The 12,374-nt window shown below is 51.8% G+C and overlaps 1 protein-coding gene across 2 annotated transcripts in view; it reads left to right on the top strand.

The window, feature by feature from the left end:
- Positions 1–12,374, top strand: part of HNF4A (hepatocyte nuclear factor 4, alpha) — a 17,868-nt gene that overhangs the window by 508 nt on the left and 4,986 nt on the right. For both annotated transcript variants that reach the window (XM_009326717.1, XM_009326716.1), the window contains exons 2-5: positions 3,555–3,729; positions 5,539–5,633; positions 8,168–8,274; positions 10,566–10,721. In XM_009326717.1, coding sequence (XP_009324992.1) covers positions 3,555–3,729; positions 5,539–5,633; positions 8,168–8,274; positions 10,566–10,721 — 533 coding nt within the window. The remainder of the gene's footprint in view (positions 1–3,554; positions 3,730–5,538; positions 5,634–8,167; positions 8,275–10,565; positions 10,722–12,374) is intronic.

The following is a 12,374-nucleotide window of genomic DNA, read 5'->3' as shown; positions in this document are numbered from 1 at the left end:
GCAGGCGGGATGGTGCCCTGCAGCCCAGACACCTCGGGGACGGGCACACGCCAGGAGCTGGGTGCAATGAGAGGTCCCCACTAGACATTCAGCCCAGGGACCAGGGCTGGTGCTGAGCACAGGGGGGTCTCACCTCCCCCAGGCCCCAACCAAGAGAAAAGACTAGCCAAAACTTCCCGAGTGAAACGCTGGTGACGGCTCACCGGACAGACGACCGAGCCTGTGGCTCCAGAGCAGAGAGCCAGTCCCACCCCAGCAGCAGCTGGAGTTAGGTTTTCCCGGAGGAGAAAGCCATTTAGCACCCGGCAAGGGTAGAAATCACTATGAAAAGCGATTCAGGCGCTGCCCCCGCAGCTTCCCCGAGGCCACGGTCCTTCCCCGTGCAGCGCTGGGGTGCGGGGTGGCATCCCCCTCCCTGGGAGCGCTGCAGGGCCAGGAGGCTCAGGCCCCGGGAAAAGGGGCAAGGGGACCTGGCGGGGATAGACAAGTGTTCCCGTCCCCTCAGGAGGGTAGGATCACACTTAACCCACCAGGATTCACAACATTGTCCCACCCATTTGGGGACCAAGGAGTGATTAAATGCTCAGAGATAACAGGAGATTCCTCTCCAAGTCCCCCCTAAAGTCTCTCTAAATAGAAGGTTAATGACTAAATGGAGCACACCACAGAAAGCGACCTCCCGAGCCCTTTCCTCCCGCCTGCTGCGTCACTGAGGCTGCGGGGGCACCCCTGTCCCAGAAGGGCTGTGCCAGCGGCGCGGGCTCTCCCCTCACAGCCTGTGCAGGTCTTCCCTGGGTTATGGCTCTGCTCTGTCATGGACGTGACACCATGGTGTCGAAATGGCTCTGCTGTGCAATAACTCCCCGCCGCCCTGGGTCTCAGCCCCTTTTCCGCTCCCAGGGGCCGATCCTACCCAGCCAGGGTCTCGGGGTCGAGAGCAGCCCCTTTCGGCTCTGCTGATGCCCGTCTGGACCCTCCGGGACAAGTTCAGGTCTTGCTTCCTCTCCATGCCCCTCTCCCACCCAGCACGCAGAAGCTCCTGCACGGGGGGCTGCAACTCGGCCCCCCTGGACCGAGGGCTCCACGGGGCAGAGGGACACGATAATTCTATATGACGAGATCAGGTGCAATATGAAATATGCCCTAGAGGTGGAGGAGTCAGCTGGGTCAGGCGGCACCAACACCTCTCCTCCTCCTCTGCCCGGCTCCAGACCAGGGGCAGGTCTCACCTCCAGGGCTGCTTTGGCACTCCAGCAACTGCCCGCACCTCCGCCTGCAAAACCTCTGCCTGCAAAACCTCCTTTTCTGGCCGAGGACTGCAGGATAGACCAGCCCCTGCCCTGCACAGCTCTGCAGCTCCAGCCCAGGTGGCTGCTCAGCAGCGACCAGTTTGCCACCGTCACAGCCTAAACACATCCCGTGTTCAGACAGGCTTGGGGACCTCTCGAGGAGCTCCTGTCCTAACACAAGTCTCAGCTGTGAGGCCTCAAACTTAAAGTCAGATTTTTTCTTTTCTCCATTTGCCTTAACTCCAAATCAGTCCCATTAAACCCACTTCACTGCAGCAGTCAGAAGCCCACATTTCTGGCACTATGAAATAAACTTAATTGGAAAATTATCCATTAGGCAATAATTTCATTGTCGGTTGGCTATTAGACTAAGATGTTGTAATTTCTTTGATAATGGTGCCAGTTTTTCCTGTTCTATGTTCATCTGATTACAGCATGATATACTGCTAAAAAGGGATTTATCTATGCTGTCACAGATACACAAGTAATGTGATTATAGGCAGATCAGCTCTTCTTCTCTCATGTAAGTCCTATGTTTAGCTGAAACTGGAAACCTAACTTTCCTTCTGGAATGACCTTCATCCAGCCAAGCCCTCGGGATGCGTTAGGAGGAAGGATGTTTTCAGAGGCAAGCTGCTTGTAGGGACAGGAGACAGCCAGAACGGGCTTGGGAGGAGCTCAGGGCGTTGGGAGTGGAGAGAGGAGCTTTGCACAGGCAGTGCTGGATGCACAGAAATGCAGCTGCGTGACAGGGTGTGCCAGGCAGGGACACAGAGAGGCAGCAAACTGACTCAGAAAGAAATACAGGGGGGACACAGGAATTAGAAAGACAGAAAGCAGGCAGGGAAATGAAAGGTGCTGCCAGAGCCAGGGAAGGGGCTGGCTCGAGATCCCCCATGCTAGCTCGCTGCTGGATCCACACCAGTTACTCCTGCCGAGGGATAGCATGAGCAGGCTGTGGAGCGCCTGCTGCAATACCCCTTTTTCTGCAAAGTAAAAGGTAAAATTGTAGCCCTGCCCCAGGCAGCATTGCCTTGCCCACCCCCAGCACCCATGCTCCAGCCACCAAAGAGAGCCTGGCTGGGACCAGCCTCTTTATAGCACCCAGCCCCCTTTCTGCTGGGTGCCAAGTGGGAGCAGCTGTGGCCTTCCTGGGGCGAGAGTTAGCTGTGTCCCTGCCAAACCCAGAGACCAGGGACCAACAGACTCAAGTATTAAAATCCCAGCAGGTTTCTACGGCTTTGTAGATCCTGGGTATCATTTGCAACTGGGATTTCCACTGAGGCAGGGGAATGTGCCTGTGCTGATACAGGAAAATGTACATGGGAGGGGACAATTAGATCAACTGAATTAAGGGCTGATCCCTTCAGCCTTGAGGTTTGTTTGGCTTGCTGGAGGGGTTTTAGTGTAGGGCTTGTATGGTTTCGAGCCTTTCAGATGTCCTTTCCTACAGAGGCTGCTGCAATTCCCCATCCTCCCAAAAGAGCCCTGCAACTGCCAGCCCCCCTCGGTCTGTAAGGACTGTAAGACACATCAATCTCAGCTGTGGTGCTACCAGACTCTGGAAGATACCCAGCGTACAGCCTCCTCCGTGCTATAGCGTCACCCTTTCTTTCTGGGTTAATTTGATCACTCCTTCCTTGCACAGGTAGCGTTTGCCCACATGAGTTTTCCAGCTGAAGTCATTTGGGTTTGTTATGCATTTAAAGTCTTGTTCTCCTGAAGAACCGTCGTGCAGGCTGGAGCTCCTTGCCTGGCAGAGAGGCTCTCCGGCAAAGGGAGCTGGTCACCTCGTTTCTCTGATAGCGTCTGCTCAGTGCTGTCTTGGGCTCTTTCAGTGCTACAACACAAACACCTCTCTAATAAATCAGCTGCTCACCCTGAGCTGTAATACCTCAGCACCAGCTTTTTCTCTGGCCGCGCTACTGCAGCCCAAAGCATCTGCAAATCCCTGAGGAATTTTGGCTCTGCTCTGTGACTCCTGCAAATGGGTTTCCGCTTTGTTTGAAGGCATCGCTGGGGTCAGGCCTTTGGGAAGAGCTGTCTCACCCTGGCACACGGGGAGCTTTTGCACACTCAAAATGCAATGACTTAAGACACTAGGAGCACCCACCACTCCTTACACACCTCTCTGACCGGCCCCTGCCGCACAGCCTGGCTGCAGCTGCCTGGTTCCTCCAAAAATCAAGTCTCTCACTGGAAACTGAGTTAGGACATGGCTGGCTGTCTCACCGTCTTCTTTTTCCTGTGTCCTTCCCCAAGCAGACACATCTCCATCAGAAGCAGCCAACCTCAACACTTCCAACAGCATCGGGGTGAGCGCGCTGTGTGCCATCTGTGGGGACCGCGCCACGGGGAAGCATTATGGGGCTTCCAGCTGCGATGGCTGCAAAGGCTTCTTCAGGAGAAGCGTCCGGAAGAACCACATGTACTCCTGCAGGTAAGGACAGAGGGGACAGAGTCATGTGGCTGAGACAAAATAGTCCCTAGGAGCCGAACGGCAAAGCCCTCAAAGCGCAGCAGCATGCTCCTTCATCCTCTTCATCCTCCCTGCGTCCCCCACCACCTTCCCTGACCCCACCCCTCAGCTGGGAAGGGTCAGAGACCGCTCTCACTCTGGGATTGCCCTCCAGTGATTACCAGGGAACTGGGAGGTCTTGCCCCATTCTTTATGGGCCAAGCACATGTTCTTGCAAATGAATATGGCCAACCGTGGATGCGGCCAGCAAGCAAGGTGATGCCAGGGGGGAAGCCCTATTACAGGGGCACTTCAGTGGCCTCCCATCCCTTCTCCATCACGAGATGGAAGTATGTCTGCCATCTACCTAAAATGCTGTCACTGCCTGTTACATGATAAAAGAACATCTAAGGAGCAACAAGCTGGGCAGCGTAGCGTGCACGTCTCTGAGGATGAGGCACCCATGTTGCTCCTGCAACTCATGCACTGCACCTTGCATCGTTGGTGGTAGCCTACGGCTCTCCCGCGCCACCAGCAGCTGTGACCTGCCCGCTCCCCTCTCTGAGCAACCCACACGTAGACAGTCGCAGAGGAAACCGAGGAATCCTCAGCTCAGAGTGTCTAAATCACTCGGGCTTTTTGAGTGAGTTACTCCTGATGGCCTGACAGCCACTTGGAGAGCATGAAGAGCAACATGACTCTAAAATCTGAGGGACAGAAAGAAGCGCCAGGTTTATGAGTGCATGTGAAGCACATTATCACTTGCACCCCAGGGTTATTTAAGCTGGCTGCCCAGGGAGCCTCCTCCCCACAGCTTCAGTGGAAAAGCCAAGGTGCCCAATTCTTTGGAGACTAGGGCTTTTATATAAGTGCTACAGAAATGCTTAAAAAGCTGCTTTCAGGCATCCATTTGGGCAAGTCTTAGCTTGGGGCTTTAAAAAACATGGCAGAAACAACCTTTTTCAAAAGCTACAGAACTTGGCATGGCTGGGAGCCCTTTCCCAGCTCTGTAAGCCTTTGTCCTTACTTTGCAAGCTTGATCAATCTGCAGTAAATTAGAGCAAATTTGCAAGCGAAATTCATGCTGCAAATGGCCACCAGGCTTGTGCTGCATGCAAGAGCCACACACATGGGAGATCAGCGTTTGCCCTGCCGTGTGCAATGGATTTGGTGATACAAGTGTGGAGGGAAGGAGCTGGTTGCTTCCCAAGTCCTCTTTGAAGCACAGGTGGCTGCAGAGCTGTTTGCACACCAGCAATGCTGTCCAGAGGTGGGAACCAACCTGCCTGGATCCCAGACACAGCCCTGGAGAGATGCAGGGACTTAAACCCAGTTCTTAACCTTACTAGCTCAAGAACAACCTTCTACCCTTTTTTTATTCAGAATAAATGCATCTTCCTCCCTTCTAACTGGGATCTAACTTAAAACAGAGGCTACCAAGTTGGCTCTGACCCTCCTGGCTCACACTTTTAACTTCAGTGGGGCTTGTTAGTCCATCATGAGCATCCTATGCCTAGTGGTTAGTAAGACCAGCAGCCTGAGCTCCTGCATACGACTGTCAGCTCTAGCCCGTCCTTATTGAACATCTAGAGGTAGAGCAGAGGGCCAAGATGTTCAGTGCAAAGAAGAAACCTCAGGTTAAAGCAAGCGTGGAAATTGCACAGACCAGGGCTCCTTTCTCAGGGTGAGCCTCTGGGAACCTGCTCTGAGCTTATCTTGGAGCTTGGGGCTCTGTCTTGTCCTGCCTTCAGGCTCAGTCTTGCTGCTCCTCACACCTCTCTTTCTTCCCAGGTTTAACAGGCAGTGTGTGGTAGACAAAGACAAAAGAAACCAGTGCCGATACTGCAGACTTAAGAAGTGCTTCCGAGCAGGGATGAAGAAGGAAGGTGGGTGATGGCATGGCTTCCCCACGCTCCCCCCAGCAGCAGTCGTGCTAGCTGCATGCGTTTGAGGAAGCCCTCGCAGCCCAAGGCCAGTCCCTGCCGTGTACACGCTCGCCCAGCCATCTTAGCCCTGTCTTCCCTCCACAGTCCTCTCCTGTGCACAGATCCAGACCCCCATCTCAGGCGGGTTTAGGGAGAGTTTTGGCCTCCAGTCATGAGCCTTGCATGTGCCCAACCTGTCCACTCCCACCCATGCGAAGTCCTTGCAAGCAGCCATCGTCCCAACAGTTGAGGGCAAGGCATGGGGGCCCTGTGTGCTCCCAAATTCAATGTCAGTGCCCCTTCTCAGGGCACCTCTCAAAATGCCAGCAAAGACAAGCCCACGAGAGCGCTGCAGGGCCATGCTTGTGTCTCAGAACTGCCCGTGCTTGTACACACAAATCACACCCGGGCCTCTTCAGCGCACTCTCGCTCACACTGACACACACATCGCCTGTGCTCCCACATAGCCAGGGCATCTGAGCGGTTGGGGAGCGCTTCTCAACATCAGTGAGAAGCAGAAACTTCAAAGAAGGCCTGGAAATTTGGAAACACTTTGGGAAAACTGCTTTAAGTGCTCTTGCCCCAGAGTCACCATGAAATCCACAGCTGGATGGGTGAGTCCGGCAAAGGTCCAACTGTCATTTTGCCCCTTTTTTTCCTAATGTACATATAGGTTCTTGCTGACCCTCTGCAGAGAGCTTAGTTTTATCTGATACATCAGCCACAGCAGAAAGGACCCAGAGCAAGGTGGAGCATTTTGGCTATTTAACTCCATATGAAATGAGTAAAGATACCCGCCCCCCTGCATGGCCCAGGCTCACCCCACCAACTTCCCTGCCTCTCTGCCTCTGCAGCCCTTCCAGGTCCCCATGACTTGCACACGACAGGACAGGATTCACCCCTTGTTTAGCCCTGCTTAGTTCTCAGGAGTATTCACAGTGGCAAGGAAACCTGGGGCTGCTGTGGTCCTGCTGGTGGCCCCACTGGTGGTCCTGCTGGTGACCTTGCTGGTGGCCCTGCTGGTGGCCCCACTGGTGGCCCTGTTAGTTGAGGGACAAACTGCCAGGAGCAGCTCAGAGGAGCTGCCTGGCATCCCGCAGAGCTCACCCCATTGATGTCTGCAGAGGGACAACCGGGAGGCATTTGGCCCTGTTATTCCAGGTAGAGAAATTAAACCCTGTGCTCCCCCCAGTTCACACCCCCTCGAGGAGAAACTTAGGAGAAACGGGATCTTTGAAGACAACAGGGAAGTACCAGCAGTACCTGGGCGGCTTCCCCAGGAACACCGGCCTGCGGGAACACCTCTGAGCAGGAACATTTCTTCCCTGTTAAAGGGGATGAAATATTGCAAGGAACTTGGCTTGACTTTTCCTGAAGAACATAGGAATCCTCCTCTCCCTGCGGCGCCCGCTCATCCCATGCCCAGAGCTTTGCTGCTGTCTGTTAATATTCAATAGAAGTTACATTAGGTGCATGACCAGCTAATACTGAGCAAACATTTTGAAAACATCATGGCGTGACTGAACTCGGGGGCCTGCTACTGATAACAAGCGGCATAACCTTGAGAGCTCCTATTTACAGCCGCTGACTGCAGGGCTTTTCTTTTGGCCCAGCCTCATTATTGCTTTTTATCAGGTGGATTTATACATTGAGAACATATCAATCCCGAGAGCCACCAGCCTAAGGCAGGGACTGTTCTGTTTCCCCTGCCATCGATCAATACCTTATTTGAGCAGATGGCTTTGACTGGCGTGGCCGTGGTGAGTTACGGCCAGCCCACGGCCTCGTGGCAGATAGAGAGGCAAATCCTCCCCCTCAGCACTACTGCTTCTGCTCTGGCTGCTGCACTAGACTCAAAGCCCGGGTCCTCAAGATTAGACCAAGCAGGGAGGCACGCTGGGGTCAAACCTGTCCTGGGACTCTCTTTACAATAAGGTATGAGAGAGCTCTGTTGCTCTGGATAGATAAGTAGGAGCTGTTCTGCACTTCCTTCCTTATTGTAGCTTAGACGGAAGTTTTCCAACTGCACCTACCCGGCACAAGAGCCTCCCAAACGGAGCTCACAGAAGTCATGTGGACAGACAGAGAAGCCATGCAGATACTCCACCCCTCCATTTCACACATAAGCTTTGGGCTGCATGCGTGAGCATGGCCACCGTTTCAGACCCCATATCTTGAAATCAAAAAACTCAGAGCCAGATCCTTTGAAAGGAAACTTTCCCATTGAACTCTACAGGCTTTGAACCAGGTGTTTGGGTTCTGAAACGACCCCATCCCAGGAAAGCCTAATAAAGCGAATGTGAAAACAGAACCACCAGATGCAGTCAGCTCCCACAGGCATCCCGTCACAAACCAGACACAGCTGCACCTCCGCCCTGCCAGGCAGGGAAGCTGGGAAACTGCAGCTAAGGAAGGGGAACGCCAAAAGCCTGTGCTAGCTTTCAGTGTGCATTGCCACGGACGACCTGCAGCTCAGCCAAAATACTCTCTTGCAGCTGTACAAAATGAACGGGACCGAATCAGCACCCGGAGGTCAAGTTACGAAGACAGCAGCTTGCCCTCCATTAATGTCTTACTGCAGGCAGAAGTCCTGGCACAACAGGTACCTCTTCTTTCTTCTTCGGCAAATACAAAAGCATCAGGCACTATCTGGCCAGTAGAGCCAGCTGAGTATTATTTTAACAGTCTCCCTTCCCCATCGGCTGTTAGGAACTTTGGATTCTGGCTTCCTGCACAGTTTCACGAAGAATCAGTTTCATGCTTGTTTTATGTAGATATTCTTTCCAGTGTTTGCTAGAAATTCCCCCTTTCCACAAGCATACTGCCAAGACTTATATCCTAGAGTGTTTACCTGAAAAGATTACTGCAATTTAAGAATCTGGGTATTGCAAATGGTGTACATCAGATCAGCACTGTCTGGGAGGACACAGGACAGGACGGGAGCGCACAGGCTGCAGGGAGGGTTTGTCTGCAAGAACAAGTGGTGAGGATGGGGCTGTGCTGGAGGCAAGAGCTGCCACTCTTCATGGGAGCTGGGGAGAGCAGCACTCCTTGTCCTGAGGAAAATGAAGAGGGGTTCGAGTTGGCAGTCCATGTTCTTCCTTGCTTCAAGGGTCATATTACCCTGAAGGCTGCCCTGGGAGATGCTCCAGGACAGGACGTGCCGTGGTCTGGGCTCCACGCTAGGGCGCAGGCTGTAAGGTCCACCTCCCCGAGGAGGGGATATGCCAGAAGGGCCAAGGGCCAATCCTGTACACAAGAAGCATATCCAATCTCATCCCATGTCTCACCTTGTTCTACGCAGGCCCTAATATACCCTATAAAAATAATATTCGTGCTGTTCCCAGAGGTGTGAGATAATGGGGTCTCAAGTCACCGGATCTACAAGGGAAAGACATTTCCGGGACTCTGAGTCCTGCAGTGGCATCATATGTAAGTCTTGAGCAGGGTCTGCTGATAAAAACTACAACCATTGACAAATTCAGGGGAGCTCCTGCCCTCCCACAGAGCACAGAGAGACTCATTAAACAAGGCAGGCTCCAGCACGGTAATTGGTAACTTTTATGTGCCTAGCTAATTAGAACAAGATACTGCTGAGGAGCTGCTTTCTCCAAGATCTTGGGTCACTCACTCAGAGGTCTTTATTTATTTGCTAAGCCTTCCGGGCTCTCTGATTAGGGTAATACATGGTGAGATTTTTACAATCTTATTTATTCAATAATAGCTTGAGAGCTGGAAAGCTTCCAGGTAATGCAACCTGAAAAAAAAAAAATGCAGGTGGCATTTGAATTCCATTTCCTTGGGGAGGCTGGCAGGGTCCAAGCTGAAAGTGCTGGCAGGAACAGGACAGGAAGAGCTGATGTTGTACAAGAGCAGCGAGGGCAGGCGGAGGGCAGCGATGGGGTTGAGTTAATTGCTTACAGAAGCATGAGGATAAAGTAGTGACTAAGGGCAACTTTTTAGATGAGCTGGGTGTGCAGCTATGCATGAGAACCGGGCAGGAGGTTGGGTGCCTGGTTTGGGGGAGATGTTCTTTCCATTCTTTCCAGGCCTGTGTGACGGTACTTGCAGAGTTGTCAGGCTTGTCCTTTGCAACTGAAATGGCCCCATTTGCCTCTGCAATCACAAATAATTCGCCATGTAAAAAATGTGACCTGTGTTGTGGGCATGTTTGCACATGCGCAGTTTTGCCAAAAAGGCCTAAAAGCTGGGGGGAGGTGGGAGGTTGTTGTTTTTAAAGTCTGTCTTTCGCATTTCAAATTGGGTAATGTCAAATATTAATGACCTGGTGCTCACAGAAAGCAATGTCAGACCTGGAAAGCTACCTTCAGCAGAGACTTCTTGTGCTCATGCTGACTCAGACAGGAGGAGAAGTAGAGCCTGCGTGTCTTCTGTCCAAAGCAGACAAGGCAGGTCTGGCCAAGCACCGGCTCTGGAGCGGGGTAGAAGGGGGAGCAGCTCTCTGCCCTTTGGTGGGACCAAGTAGCTTGTGCAGTGGCACTGAGTGGACGTGTCCTTGCTAATGGTGAGGCTGACTGCTACATGAGCCCCCCTGTTCCCTCCTGGATCTTGACCGAGCACATTTGTTCAGTGGGAGGAAGACCTTGGCTTTAGAAACATTTCTTCTGTGCTTTCCAGTCTATTCACGGCATGAGAGTTTACCAAGGTGATCCACAGCCTCAGCTCTGAAGCATTTCATGTTCACAGATCCCCAGGTTGATCCCAATTTAAATGAGTTGTGCTGGGCCACATATTCCAGGGGCTGGATGTGCAACAGAAAAAAGTAATCTTTGATGCTGGAGTGTGCATCAACACAACCCATGGGCTGGGGATTTTCCTGTCTATGTTTCCTCCGTGGCACTGAAAGCTGAAGGATCTCTTCTCTCCTTCCAGATATCATCCCCGGTTCCTGTGATCAACGGAGACATCCGAGGGAAGAAGATTGCCAACATCTCCGACGTGTGTGAGTCCATGAAGCAGCAGCTTCTAGTGCTGGTGGAGTGGGCCAAGTACATCCCTGCCTTCTGCGAGCTGCCCCTGGATGACCAGGCAAGTCCCCCCATCCACCCCACCTCGCTCTGCCCGGGTGAAGGCAGTGGGGAGCCGAAGGAGAGCCAGGCAGCTGAGACCTTCAAAGAAAATGTGCATTGTCCACTCTGTTATCCTGACTGCTGCAGCTGATTGGGAACGGCATCCATACAATGCCCGCACAGGCCATTTGCATGTGCAGCTAATCAGTCAATGAGCAGAGTCATGATAACACTGAGCTCAAATTAGGTCCATAATCAGGTGCGCATTTTGCATGGGTCTATCAGTCAGTGATTTATTAATTATAGTTTGTGCAGCACTTTGAAAACTTGAAGTGCTACACAAATACTTAGGGTAATCAGGCTTAGTAGGACAGATTTCTAGCCTAAAGTCTGCTCAAGACTTAAAACCAAATCTGCCTGTCTATCTTTCTTTCTGCTTCTGGCCTGGGGATATGTTTGTATCCATTCTCCTGGTGTGGAATTATTGAAACTAAACACAAGTTTGCTCCCAAGGCAATAAGAAAATCTCTCTTCAGAGTTAAAAACAGAAATATATTTGCATTTAACACAAATTACTAAAATGGCATTTGCTGATCCCATAACCAAGATAAGCACAGTGGTTTGAAATCCTCTGTAAACCTATACTGCAGGATCTCAGGTAACCTCAGAGAGATCAAGGAGGTGTCTCCTGTGTAAGTCTAAATTTCAGAGGTCTGCAGCAGATGTTGCAGGAACTGATGTGTGCCCAGCCTTGAAAAGCATGTGTGGATGGTGGGGAGGCTCCAGAGGGAAGGGATAGCACTTCTGGCAGGGTATAGCACTTCTGGCAGTGGCCAGCACAGGTCCTGTTACAGGTAGGAAGGTATTTCCAATCTTCCCAGCGTTCGGTCACAAAACCAGCATGGGTCCTCTTCAGCTAGGATCAGTCTCCAGCCCTGTTGATCTAGAGGTAATTTTTACATCATGAAGAAAAAGGATATCCAGAAAGTGAGAGCATCCAGCTGATCAAAAATCCCTAAATCCTAAAACTGAGAGCTTTGGTAATAACCCAGCAGCACAAAGCCCCGGGGAATTCAGTGCTGTTAACACAGAGCGTATTTCCTTCTTTACTATTGTGTGTGAGTGCTAAATTGTTTAAAATGGTAGGAAATCTGTTAAACTCCTAAGGCAAATACAACTCAAAAATTATGAAAAACAAAATGGACTCCAATGGTAAATGACATTTACACAGCAAACAGGCTGCAGCCCAGCGGAGGCTTGGGCAGCTCTGCATAACCCATTGCATCCTTGTGCCATTTGGAACAGAGGCAGTAAACCTGGTTAATAACTCTGCACACTACAGCAGTTTCCACGTGAGCTCATTTTACAATCGTGGGGCTGCAAAATTTCTCAAAGAAGAAAACAAAGCCTAAAGATGATATTGTCTGAACCTTGCCTTCCCACAGCGGAGAGGCTGCTCTCAGCATGTTCCACAGGCTCGTCTTGACTGAAATAGGTCTTCTGTTACGGCCAGCCATCCCCCGTCATGAGCAGTTCCCAATCTGTCCCAGAGGGCTTGAGAGAAAAGACTGTGCTGCGTTAAAACTAATCGATTAATGCCATCTGTGCTTTCGAAGGACGGGATGAGAACAGAGGCAGCAGATACTCAGGGGAGTGCAGGAGGAAGGACAGA

Source organism: Pygoscelis adeliae, unplaced genomic scaffold (genome assembly GCF_000699105.1).
Source record: "Pygoscelis adeliae isolate BGI_AS28 unplaced genomic scaffold, ASM69910v1 Scaffold286, whole genome shotgun sequence".
In the NCBI taxonomy this organism is placed as follows: Eukaryota; Metazoa; Chordata; class Aves; order Sphenisciformes; family Spheniscidae; genus Pygoscelis; species Pygoscelis adeliae.
Note: the sequence above shows the minus strand (reverse complement) of the source record. Positions and strands in the feature narration are given on the sequence as shown.